We start from the raw sequence: 15,199 nt of genomic DNA on the forward strand, positions 1-15,199 counted from the left end.
TTACTGGCATGTTTTCAACAATCCATAGATTCTAATCACAAATTATATTAGCAGACTTCAGCACTTGTCACATGCCGGTGACTGTTACAAACCCTTTACTTGCATAACTTCGATTAATCCTTACAACAGTCTGAAGAGTTAGGTATTATTTTTCCCATTTTACAGGTGAAGAGACCGGAGATTAGAAAGGTTAAATAAATTCTTCAAGGTCAGACAGCAAGTAAATGGTGGACCTGGGTCTAAAATCCAGATCTCCAACTTTAATCTTAATGCTACATTATGCTTCCTCACTTGAATAAACAACACCTCAGGCAGTTGGGTTTTCAAATCCTGTTATAGCTGACACTGAGAGTTGGCAAGTGCAGATTGTTTTATTTTCATCATTGTTAATCTTTCCCCAAACCTGAAGTTTTCCACTATGGTTATATGATGTGTTCATTATATACATCTGAGAATGAACAATTTAATTTTTTATTTGATCATTAAAAAGTTGGATTTATTTTTCTTTAGCTTTTAAAAAAATTATAAGCATTTATTTTTCTGAGTTCTGATGGAGAAAGAATAGCAATGCTGAAAAGTTCTTTAGTACAATTATAAGAGGTGCTGATATATGTACAAATTAAGTTGATTTTTTTTTCTGAAAACATTTATTTGATCTTCATAGATACTCTTGGAAGGGCCTGGCACACTGAAGTTTAGCAACTTTTGCTTGGCAAAAGTGGAAGGTGAAAATTTGGAAGAGTTCTTTGCTTTGGTGGCAGCAGAGGAAGGAGGAGGTGATAGCGGGGAAAATGTCCTGAAGAAAAGCATGAAAAGTAGAGTCAAAGGTATGTGGACCTGGAAAGCTTAAAGATCATAACTCTAGTTGTGGACCATCCAAGTCCTGTGTTTAGGAGACAATGTCAGTCTTTTGTTTTGCCACTCAAATAAGATATTGAAAATGGTAATGACCAGCAGACATAGTCTGGACATAGGAATGGCTTTGTCCATGGCCTAAAGTATTCAATGTGGATCTACTCTGTAAGGCCTGGGGAACCTTAACAAAACCTGTATTTCGTCCTCAGCTTTATGTTTTACTGAGCACTTATTAGCACGTAGGAGGGGAATGGTGCCTGGCACATTAGCGGCTCAATAGAAATTAGTTGAGTGAATGATACTCTGCAGTTGAAACATATTTCTTTTTTTTTTTTTTTTAATTTAAGTTCTGGGGTACATGTGCAGAACATGCAGATTTGTTACATAGGTGTACACGTGCCATGGTGGTTTGCTGCACCCATCAATCCGTCATCTACATTAGGTATTCCTCCTAATGCTATCCCTCCTTTAGACCCCTACCCCCTGACAGGCCCCGGTGTGTGATGTTCCCCTCCCTGTGTCCATGTGTTCTCATTGTTCAACTCCCACTTATGAGTGAGAATATGTGGTGTTTGGTTTTCTGTTCTTGTGATAGTTTGCTGAGAATGATGGTTTCCAGCTTCATCGATGTCCCTGCAAAAGACATGAACTCATCCTTTTTTATGGCTGCATAGTATTCTATGGTGTATATGTGCCACATTTTCTTTATCCAGTCTATCATTGATGGGCATTTGGGTTGGTTCCACGCCTTTGCTGTTGTGAATAGTGCTGCAGTAAACATACATGTGCATGTGTCTTTATAGTAGAATGATTTATAATCCTTTGGGTGTATACCCAGTAATGGGATTGCTGGGTCAAATGGTATTTCTGGTTCTAGATCCCTGAGGAATCGTCCTCCGCAATGGTTGAACCAATCTACATTCCCACCAACAGTCCAAAAGCATTCTTATTTCTCCACAGCCTCGCCAGCATTTTTGTTTCTTGACTTTTTAATAATCACCATTCTGACTGGTGTGAGACGGTATCTCATTGTGGTTTTGATTTGCATTTCTCTAATGATCAGTGACGGTGAGGTTTTTTTCATATGTTTGTTGGCCACATAAATGTCTTATTTTGAGAAGTGTCGGTTCATATCCTTTGCCCACTTTTTGATGGGGTTGTTTGCTTTTTTCTTGTAAATTTGTTTAAATTTCTTGTAGATTCTGGATATTAGACCTTTGTCAGATGGGTAGATTGCAAAAATTTTCTCCCATTCTGTAAGTTGTCTGTTCATTCTGATGCTAGTTTATTTTGCTGTGCAGAAGCTCTTTAGTTTAATTAGATCCCATTTGTCAATTTTGGCTTTTGCTGCCATTACTTTTGGTGTTTTAGTCATGAAGTCTTTGCCCATGCCTATATCCTGAATGGTATTGCCTAGGTTTCCTTCTAGAGTTTTTATGGTTTTAAGTCTTACATTTAAATCTTTAATCCATCTTGAGTTAATTTTTGTATAAGGTATAAGGAAGGGGTCCAGTTTCATTTTTCTGCATATGGCTAGCCAGTTTTCCCAACACCGTTTATTAAATAGGAAATCCTTTCCCCATTGCTTGTTTTTGTCAGGTTTGTCAAAGATCAGATGGTTGTAGATCTCTATTCTGAGGTCTCTGTGCTGTTCCATTGATCTATATATCTGTTTTTGTACCAGTACCATACTGTTTTGGTTACTGTGGCCTTGTAGTATAGTTTGAGGTTAAGTAGTGTGATGCCTCCAGCTTTGTTCTTTTTGCTTAGGATTGTCTTGGCTATGCGGGCTCTTTCTTGGTTCCATATGAAATTTAAAGTAGTTTTTTCCAATTCTGTGAAGAAAGTCAATGGTAGCTTGGTGGGGTAGCTCTGAATCTATAAATTACTTTGGGCAATATGGCCATTTTCATGATTTTGATTCTTCCTATACATGAGGATAGAATGTTTTTCCATTTGTTTGTGTCCTCTCTTATTTCTTTGAGCAGAGGTTTGTAGTCTCTTTGAAGAGGTCCTTCCCATCCCTTGTAAGCTGGATTCCTAGGTATTTTATTCTCTTTGTAGCAATTGTGAATGGGAGTTCACTCATAATTTGGCTCTCTGTTTGTTTGTTATTGGTGTATAGGAATACTTGTGATTTTTGCACATTGATGTTGTATCCTGAGACTTTGCTGAAGTTGCTTATCAGCTTTAGGAGATTTTGGGCTGAGATGATGGGGTTTTCTAAATATACAATCATGTCATCTGCAGAGACAATTTGACTTCCTCTCTACCTATTTGAATACCCTTTATTTCTTTCTCTTGCTTGATTGCCCTGGCCAGAACTTCCAATACTGTGTTGAATAGGAATGGTGAGAGAGGTTATCCTTGTCTTGTGCCGGATTTCAAAGAGAATGCTTTCTGTTTTTGTCCATTCCGTATGATATTGACTGTGGGTTTGTCATAAATAGCTCTTATTATATTGAGATACGTTCCATCAATACCAAGTTTATTGAGAGTTTTTAGCATGAAGGGGTGTTGAATTTTGTCAAAGGCCTTTTCTGCATCTATTGAGATAATCATGTGGTTTTTGTCATTGGTTTTGTTTATGTGATGGATTACATTTATTGATTTGTGTATGTTGAACCAGCCTTGCATCCCAGGGATGAGGCTGACTTGATCATGATGGATAAGCTTTTGGATGTGCTGCTGGATTCGGTTTGCCAGTATTTTATTCAGGATTTTCGCATTGATGTTTATCAGGGATATTGGCCTGAATTTTTTTTTTTTTTTTTTTTTTTTTTAATCTCTGCCAGGCTTTGATATCAGGATGATGCTGGCCTCATAAGATGAGTTAGTAAGCAGGAGTCCCTCTTTTTCTATTGTTTGTAATAGTTTCAGAAGGAATGTTATCAGCCCCTCTTTGTACCTCCGGTAGAATTCGGCTGTAAATCTTTCTGGTCCTGGACTTTTTTTGATTGGTAGGCTATTAATTACTGCCTCAATTTCAGAACTTGTTACTGGTCTATTCAGGGATTCGACTTCTTCCCGGTTTAGACTTGGGAGCATGTATATGTCCAGGAATTTATCCATTTCTTCTAGATTTTCTAGTTTATTTGTGTAGAGGTGTTTATAGTATTCTCTGATGGTAGTTTGTATTTCTGTGGGATCAGTGGTAATATCTCCTTTATCATTTTTTATTGTGTCTATTTGTTTCTCTTCTTTAGTAATCTTGCTAGTGGTCTGTCTATTTTGTTGATCTTTTTTTTTTTTTTTTAAAACAGCTCCTAGATTCATTGATTTTTTTTTTTTGAAGGGTTTTTCGTGTCTCTATCTCCTTCATTTCTGCTCTGAAATTAGTTATTTCTTGTCTTCTGCTAGTTTTTGAATTTGTTTGCTCTTCTCTAGTTCTTTTAATTGCAATGTTAGGGTGTCAATTTTAGATCTTTCCTACTTTCTCTTGTGGGCATTTAGTGCTGTAAATTTCCCTCTACACACTGCTTTAAATGTGTCCCAGAGATTCTGGTACATTGTGTCTTTGTTCTCATTGGTTTCAAAGAACTTCTTTATTTCTGCCTTCATTTCGTTATTTACCCAGTAGTCATTCAGGAGCAGGTTGTTCAGTTTCCATGTAGTTGTGTGGTTTTTGAGTAAGTCTGTTAATCCTGAGTTCTAATTTATAGCACTGTGATCTGAGAGACTGTTATGATTTCCATTCTTTTGCATTTGCTGAGGAGTGTTTTACTTCCAATTATGTGGTCGATTTTAGAATAAGTGTGATGTGGTGCTGAGAAGAATATATATTCTGTTGATTTGGGGTGGGGAGTTCTGTAGATGTCTGTTAGGTCTGCTTAGTCCAGAGCTGAGTTCAAGTCTGAATATCCTTGTAATTTTCTGTCTCGTTGATCTGTCTAATATTGACAGTGGGGTGTTAAAGTCTCCCACTATTATTGTGTGGGAGTCTATGTCTCTTTGTAGATCTCTAAGAACTTGCTTTATTAATCTGGTTACTCCTGTATTGGGTGCATATATATTTAGGATAGTCAGCTCTTCTTGTTGCGTTGATCCCTTTACCATTATGTAATGGCCTTCTTTGTTTCTTTTGATTTTGTGTGTTTAAAGTCTGTTTTATCAGAGATCAGGATTGCAACCCCTGCTTTTTTTTTTTTTTTTTTTTTTTGCTTTCCATTTGTGTGGTAAATATTCCTCTATCCCTTTATTTTGAGCTTATGTGTGTCTCTGCACGTGAGATGGGTCTCCTGAATACAGCACACTGATGGGTCTTAGCTCTTTATTCAATTTGTCAGTCTGTGTCTTTTTAATTGGGGCATTTAGCTTGTTTACCTTTAAGGTTAATATTGTTATGTGTGAATTTGATCCTGTCATTATGATGTTAGCTGGTTATTTTGCCCGTTAGTTGGTGCAGTTTCTTCATAGTGTTGATGGTCTTTACAATTTGGTATGTTTTTTCAGTGGCTGGTACCGGTTTTTCCTTTCCATGTTTAGTGCTTCCTTCAGGAGCTCTTGTAAGGCAGGCCTGGTTGTGAGAAGATCTCTCAGCATTTTTTTTTCTGTAAAGGATTTTATTTCTCCTTTGCTTATGAAGCTTAGTTTGGCTGAATATGAAATTCTGGGTTGAAAATTCTTTTATTTAAGAATGTTGAATATTGGCCCCCACTCTTGTCTGGCTTGTAGAGTTTTTGCAGAGAGATCCACTATTGGTCTGATGGGCTTCCCTTTGTGGGTAACCCAACCTTTCTCTCTGGCTGCCCTTAACATTTTTTCCTTCATTTTAACCTTGGTGAATCTGACAATTACGTGTCTTGGGGTTGCTCTTCTTGAGGAGTATATTTGTGGTTTTCTCTGTATTTCCTGAATTTGAATGTTGGCCTGTCTTGCTAGGTTGGGAAAGTTCTCCTGGATAATATCCTGAAGTGTGTTTTCCAACTTGGTTCCATTCTCTTCGTCACTTTCAGGTACATCAATCAAACGTAGATTTGGTCTTTCACATAGTCCCATATTTCTTGGAGGCTTTGTTTGTTCCTTTTCATTCTTTTTTCTCTAACTTTGTCTTTTCGCTTTATTTCATTAAGTTGATCTTCAATTTCTGATATCCTTTCTTCCACTTGATCTGTTTGGCTATTGATACTTGTGTATGCTTCAAGAAGTTCTCGTGCTGTGTTTTTCAGCTCCATCAGGTCATTTATGTTCTTCTCTAAACTGGTTATTCTCGTTAGCAATTCCTCTAACCGTTTTTCAAGGTTCTTAGCTTCCTTGCATTGGGTTAGAACATGCTCCTTTAGCTCGGAGGAGGTTGTTATTACCCACCTTCTGTAGCCTATTTCTGTCAATTTGGCAAACTCATTCTCCATCCATTTTTGTTCTCTTTCTGGTGAGAAGTTGTGATCCTTTGGAGGAGAAGAGGCGTTCTGGTTTTTGGAATTTTCAGCCTTTTTGTGCTGGTTTCTCTCCATCTTTGTGGATTTATCTACCTTTGGTGTTTGATGTTGGTGACATTTGGATGGGGTCTCTGAGTGGATGTCCTTTTTGTTGATATTGATGCTATTCCTTTCTGTTTGTTAGTTTTCCTTCTAACAGGCCCCTCTGCTTCAGGTCTGCTGGAGTTTGCTGGAGGTGATATCCAGACCCTGTTTGCCTGGATATCACCAGCAGAGGCTGCAGAACAGCAAATATTGCTGCCTGTTCCTTCCTCTGGAAGCTTCATCCTGGAGGGGCACCTGCCAGATGCCAGCCGGAGCTTTCCTGTGTGAGGTGTCTGCTGGCCCCTACTGGGAGGTGTCTCCCAGTCAGGAGACACAGGGGTCAGGGACCTACTTCAGGAGGCAGTCTGACCTTTAGCAGAGCTTGAATGCTGTGCTGGGAGATCTGTTGCTCTCTTCAGAGCCATCAGGCAGGGACGTTTAAGTCTGCTGAATCTGCTTCCACAGCTGCCCCTTCTCCCAGGTGCTCTGTCCCAGGGAGATGGGGGTTTTATATATAAGCCCCTGACTGGGGATGCTGCCTTTTTTTTTTTCAGAGATGCGCTGCCCAGAGAGGAGGAATCTAGAGAGGCAGTCTGGCTACAGCGGCCTTTCCGAGCTGCAGTGGGCTCCACCCAGTTCGCTCTTCCATGTGGCTTTGTTTACGCTGTGAGGGTAAAACTGCCTACTCAAGCCTCCAGCAATGGTGGATGCCCCTCCCCGCACCAAGCTCGAGCGTCCCAGGTCAACTTCAGACTGCTCTGCTGACAGCGAGAATTCCAAGCCAGTGGATCTTAGCTTGCTGGGCTCCGTGGGGGTGGGACCCACTGAGCCAGACCATGTGGCTCCCTGGCTTTAGCCCCCTTTCCAGGGCAGTGAACGGTCCTGTCTCTCTGGCCTTCCAGGTGCCACTGGGGTATGAAAAAACACTCCTGCACCTAGCTTGGTGTCTGCCCAAATGGTCACCCAGTTTTGTGCTTGAAACCCAGTGCCCTGGTGGCGTAGGCACCAGAGGGAATCTCCTGGTCTGCAGGTTGCAAAGACCGTGGGAAAAGCGCAGTATGTGGGCCGGAGTGCACCGTTCCTCACGGTGCAGTCCCTCATGGCTTCCCTTGGCTAGAAGAGGGAGTTAGTTCCCTGACCCCTAGCGCTTCCCGGGTGAGGTGACGCCCCACCTTGCTTCTGCCTGCCCTCTGTGGGCTGCACCCACTGTCCAACCAGTCCCAGTGAGATGAACCAGGTACCTCAGTTGGTGATGCGTAAGTCACCTGCCTTCTGTGTTGATCTCACTGAGAGCTGCAGACTGGAGCTCTTCCTATTCGGCCATCTTGCCAGCATCCCCAAAGCAAATTTCTAGGGTGTATTCTTGGTATGTGAGATGGGGCCGGGGGCTATACTTGAGGGGAGAGTATGAAGTGATGTTTCTTATACCTTTTGGGGGAAGTGGTAAAGATCTTTCCTCCTCACGTTCCATGTTCAGGTACTTGAGACTTTGGGCCATTGAAGCTCTGTGATACTCATCATGCTGTCAGCTGAGTTTGATGGCAGTTGTAGGAAAGGGCACTATGTGAGAGGGTGGCAGGCATCCTTGGACTTGGTAGTCATGTGGCCCAGGGATGAGGGAAGAGGATGGAGAGCAGCAGGTTAATCATAGGCCCCATAAATAGGACTAAAGGAAATTAAACTTTCAGGGCCTGGCTTGTATATGGTAAGATTTCATGCCCAAGAAGAAGGCTTTTAATGTCCTCAAATTGCATTCCATAGAATTATCAGTATTCTTTGAAAATGACTATTGTGGTCTATGTTAGTAGGATATGAAGTTCTGAATTATTGTGTGTAATTTTATAGAAAACAAGGTCAATGGTATATTTCAGTATAAATGCATATTTAGGGAAGAGAGCTGTGTTGTGGAAAAATAGGTCAGACGTTCTAGCAGTAATGCTTACTTCTGAACTTAATCTAAGAACAGTCTCTATGACAGGGCAGGTTGGTCTGTTTGGCCAAGGGTAGAGGACGCTTTCGTAACCAGCAGGGCAGAATCAGCCCTGACCTTTGGGGATCATGTACTTCATAGGTGGTTAACTTTTATATCCCTGTGGCATTAAGATAAAAATAGAGTGTAAAATCACTTCTGTTTTCCTGGAGACTTTGAGAATTCACTGTCTAAGTGTGGCGATGAGCAAGGCACATGAAAAAAATCACCCTACCTTTTGACATATTTGACTAGTTGGGTACTGGGGTGGGGTTGATGATTAGTCAGTGGTGGTATACGGCCATAAAGAATCTGTTAACATTGATGCTGATTTTAGGGCAAAAATTTTGGTTAGGCTGCATAAAAATAATATTGAAAAGAGCTTCTAATAAGGACGTCTGGATTCTGGTTCTGCCTTTGCTTCTTTGTAACCTTCAGAGTAGTGTCACATAGCTGCTAGGAGTTTTAATTTCCTGTGTAAAGATAGGGGTTGGTTGGATCATAGTTCCCAAATTCAGGGACAGAAAAGTTATATAAATCAATAATGTGGCCCAGTGTAAGAGGGATTAATGGGGGTTATGTCAAACTACGCTCAATTTTGGCCCAGTGTTGTTGATTGATTGAGAGAAATTAGAAATCTGGACTGATTTATGAAAAGAGTTTCAAATTTAGAATTCCCTACCTACAGGTTAGGGTTCAGGTTCCACGGTCTGGTCCCTGATTGCCTCTCTGTTCTTGTGGCCCGAAGATTGTGCTTCACTGTCCTTCAATTGCAGGTACAACTGACCAAGGCCTCCAACTACTTGAAGAAATTCATCAGTGCTTTTGCTCTGAGGCCATGCTTCTCATGACTGCACCCAGCTAATGACGGAGCTTGGAGGGGATGCTAAGGCAGGCCTATTCCTGGGAGACACTCTGATGGCTGACATTGGTTCAGGGATTCTTTTTTGTTTGTTTTGAGATGGACTCTTGCTCTGTTGCCCGGGCTGGAGTGCAGTGGCGTGATCTCAGCTCACTGCAACCTCTGCCTCCGGGTTCAAGCAATTCTCTGGTCTCAGTCTCCCAAGTAGCTGGAATTACAGGCGCACACCACCAAGCCCAGCTACTTTTTGTGTTTTTAGTAGAGACGGGGTTTCACCATGTTGGCCAGGCTGGTCTTGAACTCCTGACCTCACATGATCTGCCCACCTCAGCCTCCCAAAGTGTTGGGATTCAGACATGAGCCACTGTGCCCAGCCTGGTTCAGGGATTCTTTTTTTTTTTTTTTTTTTATTATTTATTTATTTTTTTGAGACGGAGTCTTGCTCTTGTTGCCCAGGCTGGAGTGCAATGGTATGATCTTGGCTCAATGCAACCTCTGCCTCCCAGGTTCAAATGATTCTCCTGCCTCCCGAGTAGCTGGGCTTACAGGTGCCTGCCACCATGCCTGACTAATTTTTTTGTATTTTTAATAGAGACGGGGTTTCACTATGTTGGCCAGGCTGGTCTTGAACTCCTGACCTTGGGTGATTCGCCCGCCTCAGCCTCCCAAAGTGCTGGCGTTACAAGTGTGAGCCACCGCACCCGGCCTAGTTCAGGGATTCTTGATGACCCTGAAGAACCTTTCTTAAGACTGCATGGCATCTATCTAAGGATGCTTTCATCTAATCTTCTTTCCCTTTCTCTTTGCATGGAGTCTATCGCACATTGCAATCTGAGCAGATTTCCCCATTTTTTTCCTCATAGATGCTTCCTGTAATGAAATCCTTGTGTGGATAATCCTGTCTTGGTGTCTGCTTCTTGGGGGGCCCAGACTAACAGTTCTCACCCCATCTCTCCCCTCACCCCCCACCTTGCCACCCCCCTCACCCCTTAACCCCACCTTTGGCTTTATGTTCCAGCAACACCCTGTCTTCACGATTTCCTGCATGTGTTGTGTAGCTGCTCACACCCGTGCCCTTACTCTTTTGGTTCTCGTTTCTTTCTCTTTCCTTCCATACTCTCCCCTCCCTTCCCTTTCCTTCATCTTGCAGTGGCATGATCATAGCTCACTGTAACCTTGAGCTCCTGGACTGAAGCAATTCCCCCACCTCAGTCTCCTGAGTAGCTAGGACTGCAGATGTGTACCACCATGCCTGGCAAAGTTTTAAATTTTTTGTGAACTGGATTTTGCTGTCCTGTCCAGGCTGGTCTTGAACTCTAGGCCTCAAGCGATCCTCCTGCCTTGGCCCTCCAAGTAGCTAGGAGTACAGGCTTGTGCCAACACACCCAGCCCTTTCTTATTTTATTTTTTCAGCTTTCTTATTTTATTTTTAAATATTTTATTTTATTTTATTTGAGATGGAGTCTTGCCCTGTTGCCTACACCGGAGCGCAGTGGTGTGATCTTGGCTCACTGCAAGCTCTGCCTCTTGGGTTCATGCCATTCTCCGGCCTCAGCCTCCTGAGTAGCTGGGATTACAGGCATGCACCACCATGCCCAGCTAATTTTGTATTTTTAGTAGAGACGGGGTTTCTCCATGTTGGTCACGCTGGTCTCGAACTCCCGACCTCAGGTGATCTGCCTGCCTTGGCCTCCCAAAATGCTGGGATTACAGGTGTGAGCCACCACACCTGGCCGGCTCCAGCTTTCTTGAGAAAGACTTCCTTACTTCTTTGTCTGGAGGCAGGATTTTATCAGACTGAATACTTAAGTGTTGTTTTCTTTTAAAACTTTCATAATATTTTTTGCATAAACCATTTAACTTACCATGTAATAATAAACTGTTTGGTGTATTTGTTTTCTACCCATTTGAGTGTGAACCCAGATACTTTAATTCCATTGTTTATTAGTGCATTTATTTGTTAATTCCACATTTATTTATTTATTTATTTAGAGATGGAGTCTCACTCTGTTGTCCAGGCTGGAGTGCAGTGGTGCCATCTCGGCTCACTGCAAGCTCTGCTTCCTGGGTTCATGCCATTCTCCTGCCTCAGCCTCCCGAGTAGCTGGGACTACAGGCGCCTGCCACGACGCCTGGCTAACTTTTTGTATTTTTTTTTTAGTAGAGACGGGGTTTCACCATGTTAGCCAGGCTGGTCTCGATCTCCCGACCTCGTGATCTGCTCGCCTCGGCCTCCCAAAATGCTGGGATTACAGGCGTGAGCCACCATGCCCGGCCCTCATTTATTTATTTTTTGAGACAGAGTCTTTCTTTGTTACACAGGCTGGAGAGCAGTGGCGTGATCTTGGTTCACTGCAGCCTTCACCTACTAGGTTCAAGTGATTCTCGTGCCTCAGCCTCCTGTGTAGCTGGGATTACAGGCGCCCTCCACCACGCCCAGCTAATTTTTGTATTTTTAGTAGAGATGGGGTTTCACCAGGGTGGCCAGGCTGGTCTTGAATTCCTGGCCTCCAGTGATCTGCCTGCCTCAGCCTCCCAAAGTGCTGGGATTACAAGCGTGAGCCTGGTCCACATTTATTTCTTAATTTGACTAGTTTAGGCAAGTTCTAGGTACTGGAAGTAAGGATGGGAAAACAAACATTCATATTCAACAAATATTAATGAAACATCTATTAAGTGTTGGACAGAGTGCAAGGGCGTTCCATGGGCGTTATTCGTCTTTGTTTCCTCAGCAGCTAGTGCAGGCAAATATACCTTCCATCGATGTGTACAAAATGTGATAGCATAGCAAAAATGCTCCATGGGAGAACTTTACAGTCACACATCAGGGCACACAAAGCTGCTGATCTCGCTGTAATGGGCTCTGGAGATAGGATTTGCTGAAAGGCTTACCTCAGTGGAATTTTGTTTCCAAATCATTGGAGATTACTTACTTCTTGGAGAACAGATTCTCATTGGGAGGTGGGAGTTTGTTAGATGGAATGCAGAGAGTGTGCACCAGGGAGAGACAAGGACCCTGGGTCTTGGTGGGTGCTCTGCAACTGCCTAGCTGTGTGATTTACTGGAGGTTAAGTATCCCTCTAAAGCTTCCATTTCTCTTGTCAGTGAATAAGGGAACTTTCTGGCTCTAAAATATGAGATTTCTATGTAATATTAAACTTTGTATAAAGTATATGTGGCACACAATGGTGCTTTTCACTAAATATTTCCTACTCTCCTGGATAGATGGTAGGATTGCATCCTCTCCCTGGTCAAAGCCAACTAAGTGTGAGCAGAAGTGATGTGAGTAACTTTGAGATGGGAATTTTAGGAGCCAGTGTTCAGTTAGCTACATTCTTTCTCCCTGCCTCCAAGTGAGGAAGCATGAGTGGAGTTGGAGCCTCTATAGCAGCTTGGGTCTTTGAATGACTATGAGGATCAGAGCTTCTTGGTAGATTTGTTATGGACATGTTTAGTGATAGATAAACCTTTGCTGTTAAGCCAGTGGGATGTTGGGGTTGTTCTATTGAAGATTTAACTTAAACTATTCTAATTGAAATTTAAAAGAAGAATGTAGCTGAATGTGCCATACCTCTCAGGTAGATTTTAAACATTTTTTTATATTCACGCACATCCTTTGCAAAATATAACCTTAAAATTAGAAAACATTTAAAAATGTGAAATGCACATGAAGTTTTATTCATGCGCATGTTTTTCTCCTGCCCTTTTTCATCTCATCAGATCTTTCCTAGGTGGGTTCATGTTGGCAGCAATACAAATGCCTAACCGATCTGTTCTTCATACTTTGCTTTTAGGATCTCCTGTATATACAGCACCAGAAGTTGTGAGGGGTGCTGACTTTTCCATCTCCAGTGACCTCTGGTCTTTGGGCTGTCTGCTTTATGAAATGTTTTCAGGTAATTGTTTCCTGAATAGGTATAAAATTAGAGCTAGACTAAAATAAAACCAGGTTAAGTCTGTAGTTTGCAGATGTTTTACCTATAAGATGTGAAAAAACTTGATTTTTTTTTTTTTATTTTGAGACAGAGTCTCGGACTGTCAGCCAGTCTGGAGTGCAGTGGCATGATCTCGGCTCACTACAACCTCTGCCTCCTGGGTTCAAGCCATTCTCGTGTCTCAGCTTCCCGAGTAGCTGGGCTTACAGGTGCCCACCACCACGCCTGGCAGTTTTTTGTATTTTTAGTAGAGAGTGGGTCTCACCATGTTGGCCAGGCTGGTCTTGAATGCCTGACCTCAAGTGATCTGCCTGCTTAGGCCTCCCAAAGCTCTGGGATTATAGGCATGAGCCACTGTGCCTGGCCAAAAAAACTGACCTTATTAAATTTTTATGTTTACTGATTTTGGCTGAGTTTCTTGGTATCTAGGCATATGCAGATTCCTAGAAAGTTCTTAATAAATAGGTAATTTTTAATGATAATCTGGAATGCTGAAATGTGCCTAACTCAAAAATTGTGATTATTAGAAATTTTTGTAAAGATGCCTTGTAACTGTGTATTATTCAGATGCGTTGAATGGCCCATGCACCCATTGGTTCATAGTAGTGGTCCATATGTGTGTTTGTGTATTTGTTAGGATGATAATACATTTTGAATTAAGAGAAATATAAATTATGTAGGCAGTGCCTCGTACATACTAGGCATTAAATAGCTATTGCTATATATTTTTTCTATAAGTTGTATAATCTTGAAATATCTGTAGTTGAGATTAGAATTATTGGTGATAGCAAGGCCAGGCACGGTGGCTCACGCCTGTAATCCCAGCACTTTGGGAGATCGAGGCAGGCGGATCATGAGGTCAGGAGATTGAGACCATCCTGGCTAACACGGTGAAACCCCGTCTCTACTAAAAATACAAAAAAATTAGCTGGGCGTGGCAGCGCGCGCCTGTAGTCCCAGCTGCTGGGGAGGCTGAGGCAGGAGAGTGGCGTGAACCCAGGAAGCAGAGTGTGCAGTGAGCCGAGATTGCACCACTGCACTCCAGCCTGGGTGACAGAGCAAGACTCCATCTCAAAAAAAAAAAAAAAAAAGAAAAAGGAATTATTGGTGATAGCAGACTTCTTTAATTTTGCAAGTTTTCATGTGATTTCAGGAAAACCTCCATTCTTCTCAGAAAGTATTTCAGAATTAACTGAAAAGATCTTATGTGAAGATCCTTTGCCACCTATTCCGAAAGGTAAGATTTCTTATGATAAATGGAATTAATTTACATTTTACACTGATTAAAGGTGTACCTTTATCCAACGTTTGCTTTTATTGATTCATAACTCCCCAAAGTTATCTTTTATAAATGATCCCAAGTTGATATTTTTAGAAATGTTAGTATTTCCTTTGCCACTTTTTAAAGATGCTGAAACAGAGAACAAAGTAGTAATAGATTTCCCTCATTTAAAAAACTATTTTGTGCATCTATATCATAAAAAGTATGGCTTAAAGACCTAAAAAACTTAAACCCTTATGTGACATTGCTTTTTGTATGTACCATTTACTTACTTTGTAGTCATACCCCATGTGGTTATTTCTATCTCCTGTTGGAACAAATTCACCATTTCCTTATCTTGATGAATCAGAATGCTACCCTTATAAGTTTTAAAAATCTTTATTTATTTATTTATTTATTTATTTTTGAGACAGAGTCTTGCTCTGTTGCCCAGGCTGGAGTGCAGTGGCGTGATCTCGGCTCACTGCAACCTCCGCCTCCCGGGTTCAAGCAGTTCTCCTGCCTCAGCCTCCTGAGTAGCTGGGACTACAGGTGCCCGCCATGGCACCCAGCTAATTTTTTGTTTTCGTTTTTTAGTACAGACGGGGTTTCACCATCTTGGCCAGGCTGGTCTCGAACTCCTGGTGTCATGATCCACCCACCTCAGCTTCCCAAAGTGCTGGGATTACAGGCGTGAGCCACTGCGCCCGGCCTGAAAATCTTTAAAATTAGATACAGTTGTATTATTTTTAAAGTGTTGGAACTTTAATAATATAAATTGTGGTTAATATAATGATCTATCAGCAATAATTTTTAAGGAAAGGAAAACAAAAGAAGGCACAAGTGTAGTAAAAC

General features: G+C 41.8%; 1 protein-coding gene across 6 annotated transcripts in view; it reads left to right on the forward strand.

Annotated features, from left to right (window-relative positions):
- ULK4 (unc-51 like kinase 4) overlaps window positions 1-15,199 on the forward strand; it is a 722,036-nt gene that overhangs the window by 30,973 nt on the left and 675,864 nt on the right. For all 6 annotated transcript variants that reach the window (XM_054482410.2, XM_054482411.2, XM_054482412.2 and 3 more), the window contains exons 5-7: window positions 665-827; window positions 12,943-13,044; window positions 14,237-14,320. In XM_054482410.2, the coding sequence (XP_054338385.1) occupies window positions 665-827; window positions 12,943-13,044; window positions 14,237-14,320 (349 nt within the window). The remainder of the gene's footprint in view (window positions 1-664; window positions 828-12,942; window positions 13,045-14,236; window positions 14,321-15,199) is intronic.

Source organism: Pongo pygmaeus, chromosome 2, assembly GCF_028885625.2.
Source record: "Pongo pygmaeus isolate AG05252 chromosome 2, NHGRI_mPonPyg2-v2.0_pri, whole genome shotgun sequence".
Taxonomy (NCBI): domain Eukaryota; kingdom Metazoa; phylum Chordata; class Mammalia; order Primates; family Hominidae; genus Pongo; species Pongo pygmaeus.